At 47.7% G+C, this 12887-nt stretch overlaps 6 protein-coding genes across 6 annotated transcripts; 2 read left to right on the top strand and 4 right to left on the bottom strand.

Annotated features, from left to right (window-relative positions):
• Window positions 1-506: 506 nt before the first annotated feature.
• On the bottom strand, window positions 507-2066 carry N7487_006363 (Zn(II)2Cys6 transcription factor domain-containing protein; the record flags this gene model as incomplete). Its single annotated transcript, XM_056874110.1, has 2 exons — window positions 507-1214; window positions 1275-2066. The coding sequence occupies 2 exons, from the start codon at window positions 2064-2066 to the stop codon at window positions 507-509; spliced, it is 1500 nt and encodes a 499-aa protein (XP_056731830.1).
• Window positions 2067-2652: 586 nt separating this feature from the next.
• N7487_006362 (sugar porter family MFS transporter) lies at window positions 2653-4521 on the bottom strand (the record flags this gene model as incomplete). Its single annotated transcript, XM_056874109.1, has 5 exons — window positions 2653-2876; window positions 2933-3027; window positions 3077-3455; window positions 3510-4340; window positions 4416-4521. The coding sequence occupies 5 exons, from the start codon at window positions 4519-4521 to the stop codon at window positions 2653-2655; spliced, it is 1635 nt and encodes a 544-aa protein (XP_056731829.1).
• A 715-nt stretch (window positions 4522-5236) lies between these two features.
• On the bottom strand, window positions 5237-7037 carry N7487_006361 (FGGY-family carbohydrate kinase; the record flags this gene model as incomplete). Its single annotated transcript, XM_056874108.1, has 2 exons — window positions 5237-6274; window positions 6333-7037. The coding sequence occupies 2 exons, from the start codon at window positions 7035-7037 to the stop codon at window positions 5237-5239; spliced, it is 1743 nt and encodes a 580-aa protein (XP_056731828.1).
• A 430-nt stretch (window positions 7038-7467) lies between these two features.
• Window positions 7468-8505, top strand: N7487_006360 (uncharacterized protein; the record flags this gene model as incomplete). Its single annotated transcript, XM_056874107.1, has 5 exons — window positions 7468-7543; window positions 7592-7650; window positions 7712-8086; window positions 8164-8361; window positions 8422-8505. 5 exons carry the CDS (start codon window positions 7468-7470, stop codon window positions 8503-8505), a joined length of 792 nt encoding a protein of 263 aa, XP_056731827.1.
• A 454-nt stretch (window positions 8506-8959) lies between these two features.
• Window positions 8960-10062, bottom strand: N7487_006359 (aldo/keto reductase; the record flags this gene model as incomplete). The annotated part of the gene is made up of 2 exons (XM_056874106.1): window positions 8960-9421; window positions 9475-10062. Coding segments are annotated over 2 exons (1050 nt in total), but the record flags the coding sequence as incomplete, so codon positions are not given.
• A 2303-nt stretch (window positions 10063-12365) lies between these two features.
• N7487_006358 (uncharacterized protein) lies at window positions 12366-12644 on the top strand (the record flags this gene model as incomplete). The annotated part of the gene is made up of 1 exon (XM_056874105.1): window positions 12366-12644. The coding sequence occupies one exon, from the start codon at window positions 12366-12368 to the stop codon at window positions 12642-12644; it is 279 nt and encodes a 92-aa protein (XP_056731825.1).
• Between the last annotated feature and the right edge of the window lie 243 nt (window positions 12645-12887).

Genomic DNA, 12887 nt, shown 5'->3' with positions numbered 1-12887 from the left:
GATGTTACTATGTCAAGAAACAGACAACAAATAAATTACAAATATCCACAAGAACACCGAACCATAAGGAAAGACATGAAAAGGCACAAACAATGCGAGGGCACCTGCATCCAGCCTAAAAGGACTTTTGTATCTCCCAGATCTGCTGCAGCTCAACTCCCAGAGATTTGACTGGCCAGCCACTTCGTTCTCGACAAGCCTTTAAGAGCTCTAGAATCGCGCTTCTAACATGGGGTTCTTGCGTAAACATCCCCGCTGTATCTGCGTAAGCCTTGTCTTCTGCCAATTGTAAAATGGTACATACCTATAAATAAAGCCTGTGAAGACATTATGCTAGAGGCATTGTCTTTCAAGGTCATGCCAATAGAACATATTTTCTCCACGCAGCGCGTTATTGTACTTTGTCGCTCAAGATGTCGCTTCAACCCGCCTAAGCTGGGTTCATGAGATACCAAGAGAAGACACGATACGTTGAAAAATTGAACCGCGACGGCTGTATGGCCAAATTAGTTTGGTTTCACTGACCACAACTCGGCGTCCATGTCGAATAACATACCAAATGCAGGTGGACTAATCCATATAGGTTGAAAGCATGATGTGACCTCGCAGGACCTAATTGGCAAGGGGGAGAATTCAACGGTCAAATGCCGTTGCCAGTCTTCCAGCATGCTCCGAAGTCGCATTGCCTCACCAATTTGATGCTGGATATTTTCTTGGGTTGTTTCAGTAGCGCAGTAACTAACCACCTTTGCGGCGATATAGATGGAGCGCGTAGCAAGCTCGTGCGGCAATAACGCAGAGAGGGGCTTTTGTGGAACCCAAAACGTAAGGGTCTTGCGCTTCTCGCGGAAAGCAGCCCAGATATCCTGGCACAGCCAGGCCCACCAGACCGCCGACTTGAGTCCTCCAGTTTCTCCGTGTATCGTTTGAGATCTTTGAATCAAGAAGACTCCTTCTAGATGACGCTCCCAGTCATCTGTAGAATTGTCAAGCATTTCGTAAGTAGAAATTATCAAGGCGGTTGAAAGTAGCTCTAGGCTAATCTTGTAAGCACTAGATTGCATCGCCCTTCCCACGTAATGAAGAGTTTGGTAGTAGTATTGAAGAGCTTCTTCCGGCTTGCTTGTGATGTTTTGATCATCCAGACTAGGGTTCAAAGCTAGGTGCCGAAAAGAAAGAGCTAATATGGCGTTTAGAAGCCCAGCATTACGCAACTAAATCCCATGTCAGTTCTTCAAACAAAAAAGACCTCCGTTCGGTGGGACCCGACTTACCGCTAGGTGCACAACTAATGTAGAGAATTTGTTGGTCGGGTCAAAAAGATCGATCTGCGAGAGAAGATTATCAGACGAGGATACACCAGTCAGGGATATAGTGCCATGACCAACCATGGGGCTAACTTGATGTACAAAGTGTTCAAACAATGTTTGTTCTGCTGGTAAGAGATCTATTGGTTCCTGAGACTGCCAAACCTGCCCCTCCGTCACGTCTTGACTAGCTGACCTGCCAGCAGGGCCATCCAAAACCTGAGTCGCTCGCTGTAGCGAGCTAGGCTGTGCTGGGCCATCACCACTCTGGTATCCAAACGAGAGGCTTTGACTCTCCCAGGAATCAGAGAGAGTCGGTAGCTGCGGGCCATCGCTGGGAAAACCACTTGCTAGTAAGCCTAACCATCGTACCGCCGCCAATGATGAGGTGGATGGCGACAAGTAATCCCCATGCATGCCTCCTGGACTCTGGCTTGGAATCCCCTCGTTCTCCAGTCTATATTCCAGCATGGCTGGCGGAGAAGGATTAAGGCCCGCTTCCGAAGCAGTCCTGGCATGATCAGAGGCTCCATGCGGCTGGTAGTGCACTTCGCCTGGGTTGTGATCACTTGATACATGGTCAATGTTCTGCTCCTGAGGCGGTGTTTGCTGTGTGGTTGATAAAAGGGAGAGGCTCTCGGGAACGACCTTGTTGGTGGCCGCAGAGTCGATGTTGTTTCGGTTCGAATTGGCGTAATCACAGGTCTTATTCTTTTTGGTACAGGGACCACATGCCGGTTTAATTTCATCACATTTCATGTGCCGCTTCCGACATGTGAGGCTAAATAGGTTGCGTCAAGCAAGGCACGACACAGTTTGAACACAAAGGACCTTACCATCCATCCTTAGTCCGCAGCCCGCGCCCTCGGGACTTTCTCTTGCGTTGCCATCTGGCGGGCGAAGTTGGACTAACCATTGAGTCATTATTCCATGTATTACATATACCCTCTGGGTTGAGAGTCCACTCCATTCTAAAATGTGCCGTTAGCTACCTAGGTAGTGTCCTCGTCTCGGGGAAGCTTATGAAATGGAACACGTGATCTATCCCCACAATCGGCTCCACCTGCACGGGGGCCGCCCCGGGCCCGCGGGGTAGGTGGTTACATAAGACTATTTACCCCGGCCAAAAAGATCGGGGAATATCAATCGGAATATCCGATTGTCACTGTAGCAGTTCTAGAACAAGATGGCCTTCTGCATTAAACTATCGACTATCAACTTTATCCTATCATTTACATCACAATAGGCCTATAAGCATAGTAGAAATAACTTGGAGCCGCAGCTACTTGACAGGTGCGCGTGGCCTACACATGTTATATGACAAATCTCAACCAAAAGCACGTATCTAATTGTGGGAAACTGTTTCTTTGTGCTCAGTGTCGACACCATATAAGCCCTTCTCGGTTTCAAAAACGGAGTGACGCTGATGAGCGCCGCCGATATCTGGATGTTCTGCAATGAGTGTCTTGAATTTCGCTTCGGCTGCCCAGGTAAATGGAGACTCTGCAGCGAAAAGCATATCAATTTCTTCGAGTGTTCGCTGGCTAGATTCAGGATAGAAAGCCCATACTAAAGCCCGTTAGCCAAATCCGATCACATTCGAATAGGGAGGTTGGTCTTCTCACCAATTGGTATGCTGATGATATTTACAGCGCCAAATACGTGCAGCGTATTTTCTCCAATGGCTGCAAAAATGTATGGAAGAACTAGAGTCAATGATCTAATGCCTGTCAGTATATTTCTATTGGAAATGGATTGGAAAAACAAACCCATTTCCCAAACTCCAGCCAACAACACCCCAAGCATTACCCTTGGCTCGAACCTTGAGCGGGAAGATCTCTGCTGGATAAAGCCATGGAACGGTGAGCCAGGTAGCACCAAAGACGAAGGTATACAAATAGACCATCGATGTTGCTGCAACTCCCCACGGTCCCTGGTTGTCTGGGTTATTAATTCCACCACGAGCCAGACCACCTGCGAGGAACATGGCAACTGCTTGTCCTGCTGCTCCCCACCAGAGGGTCCAACGGCGACCAATCCGGTCAATAGTGACAACACAAATGAGGGTTGCGAATGCGTAGAAGATATTGTTCAGCCCTGAGATCCACATTGTTTTCTCGGAATCGAACCCGGCGATTTGAAAGATAGCTGCGAGGTTGTTAGGGTTTTAGTAGACAAAAGAAGGTCACTGAGTCAACTCACTTGGTGCATACATGGTGACGCCAGCTATGCCAGACCAGCATTGCAGAATCTGTAGCCAGATCACTAGCTGAACACGTCGCGCAATGTGCAAGTCTCCTTGATCAATGCCAAATAGCATGTGGAAGTAGGTGGTCTTCTCCTCCGATTCTGCCTCAAGCCGGACAACAGCTTCAATCTCTCTCATTTCTACCATGGCTGCATGTTCGTTCTCAGACCCACGAAGGCGCTTGAGAACGTAAACCGCCTCGTCCTGACGGCCCGTCATGCAAAGCCAGCGAGGCGACTCAGGGAAGAACCAGCAGCCGGTAATTAGCAAGAGCAGCATGACAATCTGGAAAGCAATAGGGAATCGCCACTGGAACTCGGATGTCCCGTTGTCGATGTAGCGAAGCCCAAACCCTAACCAGTAAGCCACCACCACACCTACAATGTTCAAAGTGAACTCCATGGCGATGAACATGCCACGAGACTCGTAATCCGCAAGCTCAGAGCCATACACTGGGACTGTAGCATTGAGAATTCCAGTTCCTATGCCGTTAATGAGACGAGATATGATCATCCACTCGGGGTTCATCGCTGTACACTGAAATGCAGCTCCAAGGATACCCCAGGCAGCACCAAATGCAAGGGACATGATACGACCGAATCGATCACTGACATACCCACCCATAAAGCATCCAACCAAAGTCCCCAAATAGTAGACTGAGACGATACCTCCCTGTAAGAGAGTGTTGGTGACCGTTATTGATCCATTTTTCTCGTAACCCAGCCCCATCCGCTCGACGTAGGATTTGGAGTCATTGACTCCAGCCATCATCCCTTGATCATAGCCTGCGTGATGTATCAAAGTTAGTTATATTAGGTATGAAAAGAATCTATGGATCTTTAGATTGGGGATTGACTAACCGAAAAAGAAGATTGCAAGGCCAGCGAGGCAGTTGACTGCTACCAATAGGCGTTTCTTTTCCAGCCTCGCGGCGATCTTCCACTGTGCCCGCTCGTCATTGAACATATTTGACATTGCACACAAAGGAGATATATGGGAGAAGTAGTTCGTTTGGAAGTATTCTGTGGGGTCTATTTGAGAAACGCGGGGCCCCAGTAATTATATCGTCTACTTATACTACTATACATCACGTCAGATGTGCCCTAAATCTAGCTCACCTCAAGCCATGTGGATGTGCCAAGCATATGTTACCCCAGGATCCGAATATAGAAATTGCGTAGACAAATCCCGGGGCTCAAACCTTCTCAGTTCCACTCAGCCGGGATGGTGCTCGACTCGGGGCAGACGATGCGACACGGGGCCAATCTACACTGTTGTCACTTACTGTTGAACTTTGTCATTAATATATTACTATACTACCACTAAAGCCCGTTTTGGATAGAATCTATATGGGAGGAGCTTCAATGTTGCTAATAAGCAAACCACTTACCTCGGGAGTTTCAGTATGTAGAGAGGACAGGCGGACAGACGGAGACGGCCGTTTAGTGATAATCCATTATTACCTAGAAAACCTTACCCATTGACCGATCGTTGACAGGCCTTCACTATCCGATCTTTTCTGCGAGTTTCCCGTGGGGGAGGGACTGGGAGAAATGACTTCGGTTACTTTGAATTCGTATAGTTCCCCTGCTCATGTATCTATTAAAGAAATATTAAGACTATGTTCTCTGTTGGGCAGAAGCAATTTCTGAATAGCTATTTCCTGGATGAATTCCATTGTCTACTCTACCGCAGACATTCGTTTATCTATCAAATCCCGATACTCACGCTGTTTGAAGCACATGTCCAAGAATACCTCATATTTCCCCTGAAGGAGCCTTTGCTCATCCTCATTAGCCGTGGGGTCCAAACGTCGACCAGGCTTGCTCATTTGGGTCATGATACTCCACAGATCCTTCGATTCCTCCCCCGATCCCTGACTGGCTGCCATAGCTGCCAGCATAGCAGCACCGTGGCAAACAGCCGCATGCACGTATTCAGGAACAATTACTGGCATTTTGCAACAAGAGGCAATCAAGTGAATCAGGAGGTCGTTGAGTGTTTGTGATCCGGACATGAAAATAGTTGAGATCTGATACCCACGTTCGTTCATAGTATCCACAATCTGACGCGTTTGCAACGCTATAAACTCCAAGGCTCCGTAATAATGGAGAGCGAGATTTTTGATTGAGGTATCACTTCTCAACCCGATAACTGCGCCTCTCATTTGCGCGTCAGCAATAGGTGAGCGGTTGCCCCATAAGTCACCGTAAAAAAAGAAATGTTTAGCCAACTCGGACACATGAGCACAATCGCTCTCCTTTGCCTGTTCACGGAGGTAGTCGTTCAGAAAATCGTAAAGTGAAAGCCCGGCATTATTCGCTTCTGTGGCTGTTTTTGAGTATGCGGGATGGCTTTCAACAATATGCCGGATGAGTTCTCCGGTTGCAGACTGGCCTCCTTCGGCAACATATGCCCCGGAGAAAAGGACATCCCGATACGGGCCCCAGACCCCGGGAACAAACAACTCATCATTCGTCATGGCCAGGTGACAAGTGGATGTTCCAGCAACTAATGCCAATCGGTGCGAGAGATGTTCTCTGTGGTCGATTGGACCATCTAGTCCAAGGTCAACTTTGGCACCGACTGTCCCTATCCAGCCTGCATAGGCGTCAATGACTCCGCTACCAACAGCGATGCCCGGTGAGAGCCCTAACTCCTCAGCCGCCTTTTCGCTCAAAGGTCCGACGCGCTCGCCAGCACTAAGATACCGGCCGTTCTATCAAAGTTCAGTGGTGAGATTTGGTTTAAGCGTAGAAATCCTTTTAAACACATACCTTGCCGTTGATACCACCAATTTGGGCATAGTCATCGATGGCAAGATCCTCAAGGCCAATCTGATTCAAAAACTCCAGCTGCCAGCCTTCTTCGCCGTAGGTTGTGCCAGCTGCGAGATATCCCTGCTTGCAAATCACGCTGCAGTAGCTTCGAGTCTTTTCTCCGGTCGCTAAGTGGGTGAGAGCATCTGCAAGATCATAGAACTCGCAATCCTGAAACTTGCTCGGATCCATATGATTTTTCAGCCAGAGGATTTTGGGCATCTCCATTTCGACTGACATACTGCCCCCTACGTACTGGAGCACAGGGTGACCAGTCGCATTGATGGTCTTGGTCTCTGCCACTGCGCGGTGGTCCAGCCATAGAATCACATTCTGATCACTACTGCCTTTCGGACCACCCACAGAGACTGGGTTGTTGGTCTCTTTGCTGAAAACAGCCAGAGAGCATGTGGCATCGAAAGCAAGACCTCGGATCCCGGATGGGTGCAAACCTGCTTCCTGTATAGCTTGCTTGACTGCCACACAGATGCTATTCCAGATGTCTCTGGTTGATTGTTCATAGAATTCCGGATGTGGTTGCCATGTTTTGATGCTCTGGGAAGCGAGACCAACAATATTGCCCCGGTGATCAATGACACAGGCACGCGCACTACCCGTACCTACATCGATACCAATGTAGTGAAACTCAGTGTTGCCAGCCATGCTGAATGATGGATATAAAACTCTTCTTGGATGAGAAGCTGCTTATATGTCTGCGCAAATCTAATAGAAATGGGATTCCATTGCGCCAAAATTGCAAAAGTCTCCAACTTGGAAACTGACAAAGCACGTCGGTGTATATTTTCGTGTACATTTAGATCTCGCCTGTTGGGACTTTCCCTAGTACAGAACCCCAAGGGGTGGCCCCCGAGACGAGGATATCCACGAGACGGTGATAATTGCCGTACCCAGGGCCCATGGTTCCAGGGCCCATAGTAGCCCCGTGGCTTTCTGGTCTCTCGCAACCGGTAAAGAGTATCGGGCCTAACTATTGTTGGCATAAAAAGAAGTCAAGATGAAAATTGAACATAAATAGGTCTTCCCATGTGTCTGAGGGGTGGAGGTCTACAGTGAAAACGTTGGGCTGTTCAAAATGGTTCTCTCCAAGCCTGATGATGCGCCTGTCCAGAAGCTTTTCGACTTGACCGGTAAAGTCATTGCAATCACTGGTAAGTGATATTTGACCATACACATCTATCTAGTGATTAACATATTAGGTGGCGGTCGAGGAATCGGCTTGGCTGTGGCTACTGCGTACGCTGAAGCTGGGGCTAAAGTACGTACCTGTTTTTCCATCTACGTTTCCAAATAAGAACTGTCTCTGATTTCTCATTCAGATTGCCCTTCTCTATCGCACAACTGCAACTACTCCAAAGACCGCGGAAGAGCTCGCTTCTAAATATCAGACACAAGCTCGCGCCTACCAGGCCGATGTCACTAGGCCCGAGGAAATCTCAATGGCCATTCACAAGGTCGCTGAGGACTTTGGCCGACTGGATGTGATTGTGGCCAATGCAGGTATCTGCTCTGAGCATGCGGGGGAAGAGTACACTCCGGTGGAATTCCAGGAAATCATGGAGGTCAATGTCAATGGCGCTTTCCACACTGCACAAGCTGCTGCACGGATCTTCAAGCGACAGGGTTACGGCAACGTGGTCTTCACGGCCTCTGTCAGTGCACTTCTGGTGAATACACCTCAACGACAGGCAGCGGTATGTACTTCCGAAATGGGAAAATTACCATCCCTCCAGGGCTGTTAGAACATCCCCAGCCTAACGTCAAGAAACAGTACAATGCGTCCAAGGCAGGTGTTTTACAGCTGGCAAAGTCACTTGCCGTTGAGTGGGTAGACTTTTGTCGTGTGAACTCTGTCTCTCCCGGCTACATCCAAACTCAGATCATGGAATACGCGTCTAAAGAGATGCTCGAGAAATGGCTAGGTCAAATTCCCGCACGGCGATTTGCATCTCCGTATGAGCTGAAGGGGGTATGGAACCACATCAGTATTTCCAGAGACTGAGAGTGTGCCAGCTAATTGAAATTATAGGCTTACCTCTTTTGCGCATCGGATGCTTCTAGTTACATGACCGGATCAAATCTAGTTATCGACGGCGGATTTACATTACCTTGAACAAGTTATGCTTTGGATCAGACGAAGATAGCCGGTTAATCATAGACCAACTAAGCCATTTAATGAATCAGCCTTTTGGCCAAACCTTTTGCATTCAACCTTAGAAAAAAGACTTAGGATTATGATCAACTTTGAGAGTACTGAATTAGTCGAAAACAAACCATTATTCCTTAAGAAATCATACAACAATCAAATTTCGATTTCAAACGCAGCGGTGGTCTTCTTGTATGAGATAAAAAGCAGTAGGCAAAGTCAAGCGCTGTAACCTCCGTTCTTGTCTGTGTTGTTCACCTAGTTTGTTGAGTACATCGAACACGGAGCTAATATATGGGTATGCTCCCTTTTCCTCTTGTCTTGGGTACCTTTAAATGCGCACAATATATTCAAAAATTTAGCTTCCAAAAGGAAAAAGCTATATTAAATTGATTATTTACAATTTTTGTGACAACAAAATCTAGTGAGTGCGTCCCTTCACAGTGCCGTCAATGCCTTCCAAGTCGCTATATAGGCGCCACTCATAGTCCAAGCTAGGATCATTGAAGCGAGCCTTCGCATCCAAAATCGAAATTTGTGCCATATCCTCAGGCTGCAGCTCGAAGTCGGACTCCAGGTTCTGCTCCACTTGCCAATCCACAACGCTTTTCGGGATGACGGAGCGCCCGCTATTGATACCCCATGCAAGTACCACCTGAGCTGTACTCTTGCCATACTTCTCAGCAATTTCTTTCATGATTGGCTGATCGATTACCCGCTTCATGTGTGCAATCTCCTTAGACCAGCCGGTCTGTCTGTAGAAATCGTTCATGTTACCCAGCGGGCTGAACTGGACGACGTGAATTCCCTGTTCCTTCAGCCACTTGTTGAATTCTTTCTGCTGCAGATATGGATGGACCTCCATCTGGTGGACTGCAGGGACCTGTAAATGGAATTAGCTCAATTCAAATTTGCGATAGCTGAAGAATCACATACGGTGCCAGTCTTCTCGAGCAACGTCTCAATCTCACCCTTACTGAAGTTTGAGACACCAATTGCTTTGACCTTTCCAGTCTTGGTTACATCTTCCATCGCTTTCCACGTATCCACAAAGGTGGTCTCGCCTCGGATCATCCGGCCTTCGGCGTCCCGAGGGAATCGATCGGCCCCACGCTTGAAGGTACAGGGATAGTGCATCAACAAGAGGTCCACGTAAGGGGTATCCAGGTCACGGAGTGAGTCATCCACGGCACGCTCCACGTCTTCAGGATGGTAGTCGTTGCACCACAACTTAGTACCGACGAAAATATCTTCGCGGGGAATACCGCTCTTCTTGATTCCCTTTCCCACCTGCTCTTCAACGTTGTAGACACGAGCAGTATCAATCAGGCGCATGCCCTTTCGCAGCGCTAGGCTAACAGTCTCTTCCTGGGAATCTGGGTCTTGGAATGTGCCAAATCCCAATGCGGGGATCTTCGCACCGGTGTTGAGCGTGTAGGAGGTTGCGCGGGTGGCGAGACCGCGAGTAACAAAATTTGATCGACATGGGGAGAATGATTTTCCTAACGGTGCTGCGCGAGCCGTTCTAGTTGCAAAATAAGCCATTGTCCAAAGGGTTAACTGAGCAGAGGAGTGTAAATGCTTAAATTTTCCCGAAATGAATGGGGTTATTCCAGGAGGTTTATGGCTGACTTTGGATCAACGGAGGGGATAAAAGTAGTAAATACTATACGCAAGATCATGGTATTTTCATGGCAATTAAATGCTCCCGCATTCAAATGGCGGGGCTATCAATTCTAAGCTACCCCAATCGAAGGTGGAGAAGCTAAACAAGGGGCTCGTGGCGGGACGTAGACGCGAGACGGGGACTCACCACCTCCGAGCTCGCCCCGGAAGACCCGATGTTTGTGGAGTCCGTTCCCCCACCTTTTCCCCAGAGGTCATATGATAGCTCCTGAGAGTCCCACCCGTCTTTAATGGGGGAGCCAGGGTTCCTACTATGACATGATGATGGATACAAAACGTGTGGAGAGTCCCCGCCTCGAGACCCCGGGGATGTGGAGTGCCTTTGCCATGGCAAGGTCGATTTGCTTCTTCTGGAAAACAACAGGGTCAGTATCTATACGAAGACTGCAGCTGGCGAAACTTTGATGTATTAGGTCAACAAATACCAGAACCAGCGAGAAGGGTCTTTGTTGGGCAGCTTCCTTCTCGGCGAGGCTGCTGGTATCAATGCCCCAATTGGGAAGAATGAGTCCCTCTATGGGTCTACACCTTGGACTCGGTATGATATTTATTGACTTGCCAAGAGCAGGAGCATCCTCAAGTGGTTGAGCTTGTCTTGGAGAACCGGTTGGCAGACTTGTTAAACACCAAAGTCCTGACAATCATTGTTGAATTTGGTCTTCTGGAGAAAGGTGCCTTCAATGACTCCTTTCGGGCGCAGTGCAACAATACCTCCACCGTTATACGGTTCCCATAGCCTGATGCCACTATTTTTCCTAGAGAAAAGTTCCGTGATGAGGTCACTATAATGCGACATATTCGACCAAACTTCAATCCTAATTCCTTTCATCTTACACCCAAGCGCAAAAATGAGGAAACCTCTGCAATTGAATCCTTTTTATTATAGAATATATCGCCAATGATGGGAATATGTGTTGTGTTCTTACCACGTCGAAATTGCTAGAAGCAGATAGTATGAATTTTTGACAGCAGCATTAGTGAGACCAAACTAGAAGAGGCTCTCTAAGCCAGCACTCTCCCCCCAAGGCCCGGATAGACTCTCTACACCAGGTTGATGATTTCACCTAGGAGTTGGCACATCGATCTCTATTAACATCGACCAATAAACTAGTTTAACTAGAGTCGCTATCCTAGTCTAATTTACCGGGATTCGGATGAATACACTCTATACATCAGAAGGGCGTGCACCATGCGACAGGGTGAAGCTGTAGAGAGACTAGTAATGTGTCAAATCAGCAAAATTGGTTTAATTGCAATTATACCTAGGTGGGCATGTTGGATTACATATATAAAAAGGGAGGGGTGTTTACCTCTTTGATAAAAAAAACATAATCAGCTCACAATGTTAGGGCATTCTAGAACATGTGATTCTATTCTTCCCAAACACTTTACCCTTTATAACAGCATATTCCCAAAACACTAGAGACTCTCCTTATGGACTCTGTGACGAAGTTATTCAGTTTCAGACAAGATCACTGTGGCACCATATAATATAGCCCCCACAAGGTCAACGAATCGACGCCAATACCCTGGCAATCAATCCAGAATTAGCCTCAGTCTACATCAGGATTCCCCCTTCTTCAAAATGCGGTAATGCTTTGATCTTAATTAGTGGGGATTTCCCCGCGTAGGTCAATTGAGACCTTCTGGCCCGAAGGAATGTATCTCCTTCATTATTATAATATAGGAATAGACTGGTATCACAAGTAACAACGGCAAAACACAAGCGATGGCTTGTAGAGTCCAGTCTAATATGTACCAAATATTTTACATGGCACCTACTATATACCTAGGTAGGTATCTAGGCAATGCAAGGGCAATTGCTAAAGGTAAAGGTGAGGCTCTGCGGGTTTACCCTGCCCAAGTGGTTCCTTCCCTTTTAAGTCAGAACTTCCAACCTGGGAAGGTTATCACCCACCGCACTTTCCCCAGATCCTTAAGCCATTAGAAAGGTATAAATACCCCCCTGCCCCTCATTTCTCTCTCTTTTTCTTTCTTCCTCCTTCACATCTCTTCTTTTCTCTGGTTCTCCACTTCCACTTTTCAAGGTTTCACCTTGCACCTTCCACCTTGGTCACCTTCCACCATGACCCTATCCACCATGGACCTTCCATATTGGTCATGCATCTGGACCTTCCATCATGACCCCCATCTACTATGGGTCTTTCACCTTGGACCAATCTACCATGGACTTCCCATCTCTGCTATGCATTAGGACATGCACCTTCCACCGTGGTCACCTTCCATCATGGTCACCTTCCATCATGGTCACCTTCCATCATGGTCACCTTCCATCATGGTCACCTTCCATCATGGTCACCTTCCATCATGGTCACCTTCCATCATGGTCACCTTCCATCATGGTCACCTTCCATCATGGTCACCTTCCATCATGGTCACCTTCCATCATGGTCACCTAGATCATCCAACAGGACCTTGCGCCATGGCCTTCTACTATGACCACTTTGAACTATAAGCATTCCTTGTGATGTCCCTCTATTCATCCCAAAATACAAACCTCGCTGACAAGTTTCTAGTAACATTCATACCCTCCCCGTCAACTTCGATCACTCATCGATCCAATCCAATGACAACTAGTCTGACCGTGGCGGGCTTTGGCTTCAGGACAATCGGTAGACTGGTCACAACCACCTCAATCATCC

The sequence above is a fragment of the Penicillium crustosum genome (genome assembly GCF_028827405.1).
Source record: "Penicillium crustosum strain IBT 35664 chromosome Unknown utg000002l_segment0_segment0, whole genome shotgun sequence".
In the NCBI taxonomy this organism is placed as follows: Eukaryota; Fungi; Ascomycota; class Eurotiomycetes; order Eurotiales; family Aspergillaceae; genus Penicillium; species Penicillium crustosum.
The sequence above is the reverse complement of the archived record's forward strand: the minus strand, read 5'-3'. Positions and strand labels throughout refer to the sequence as shown.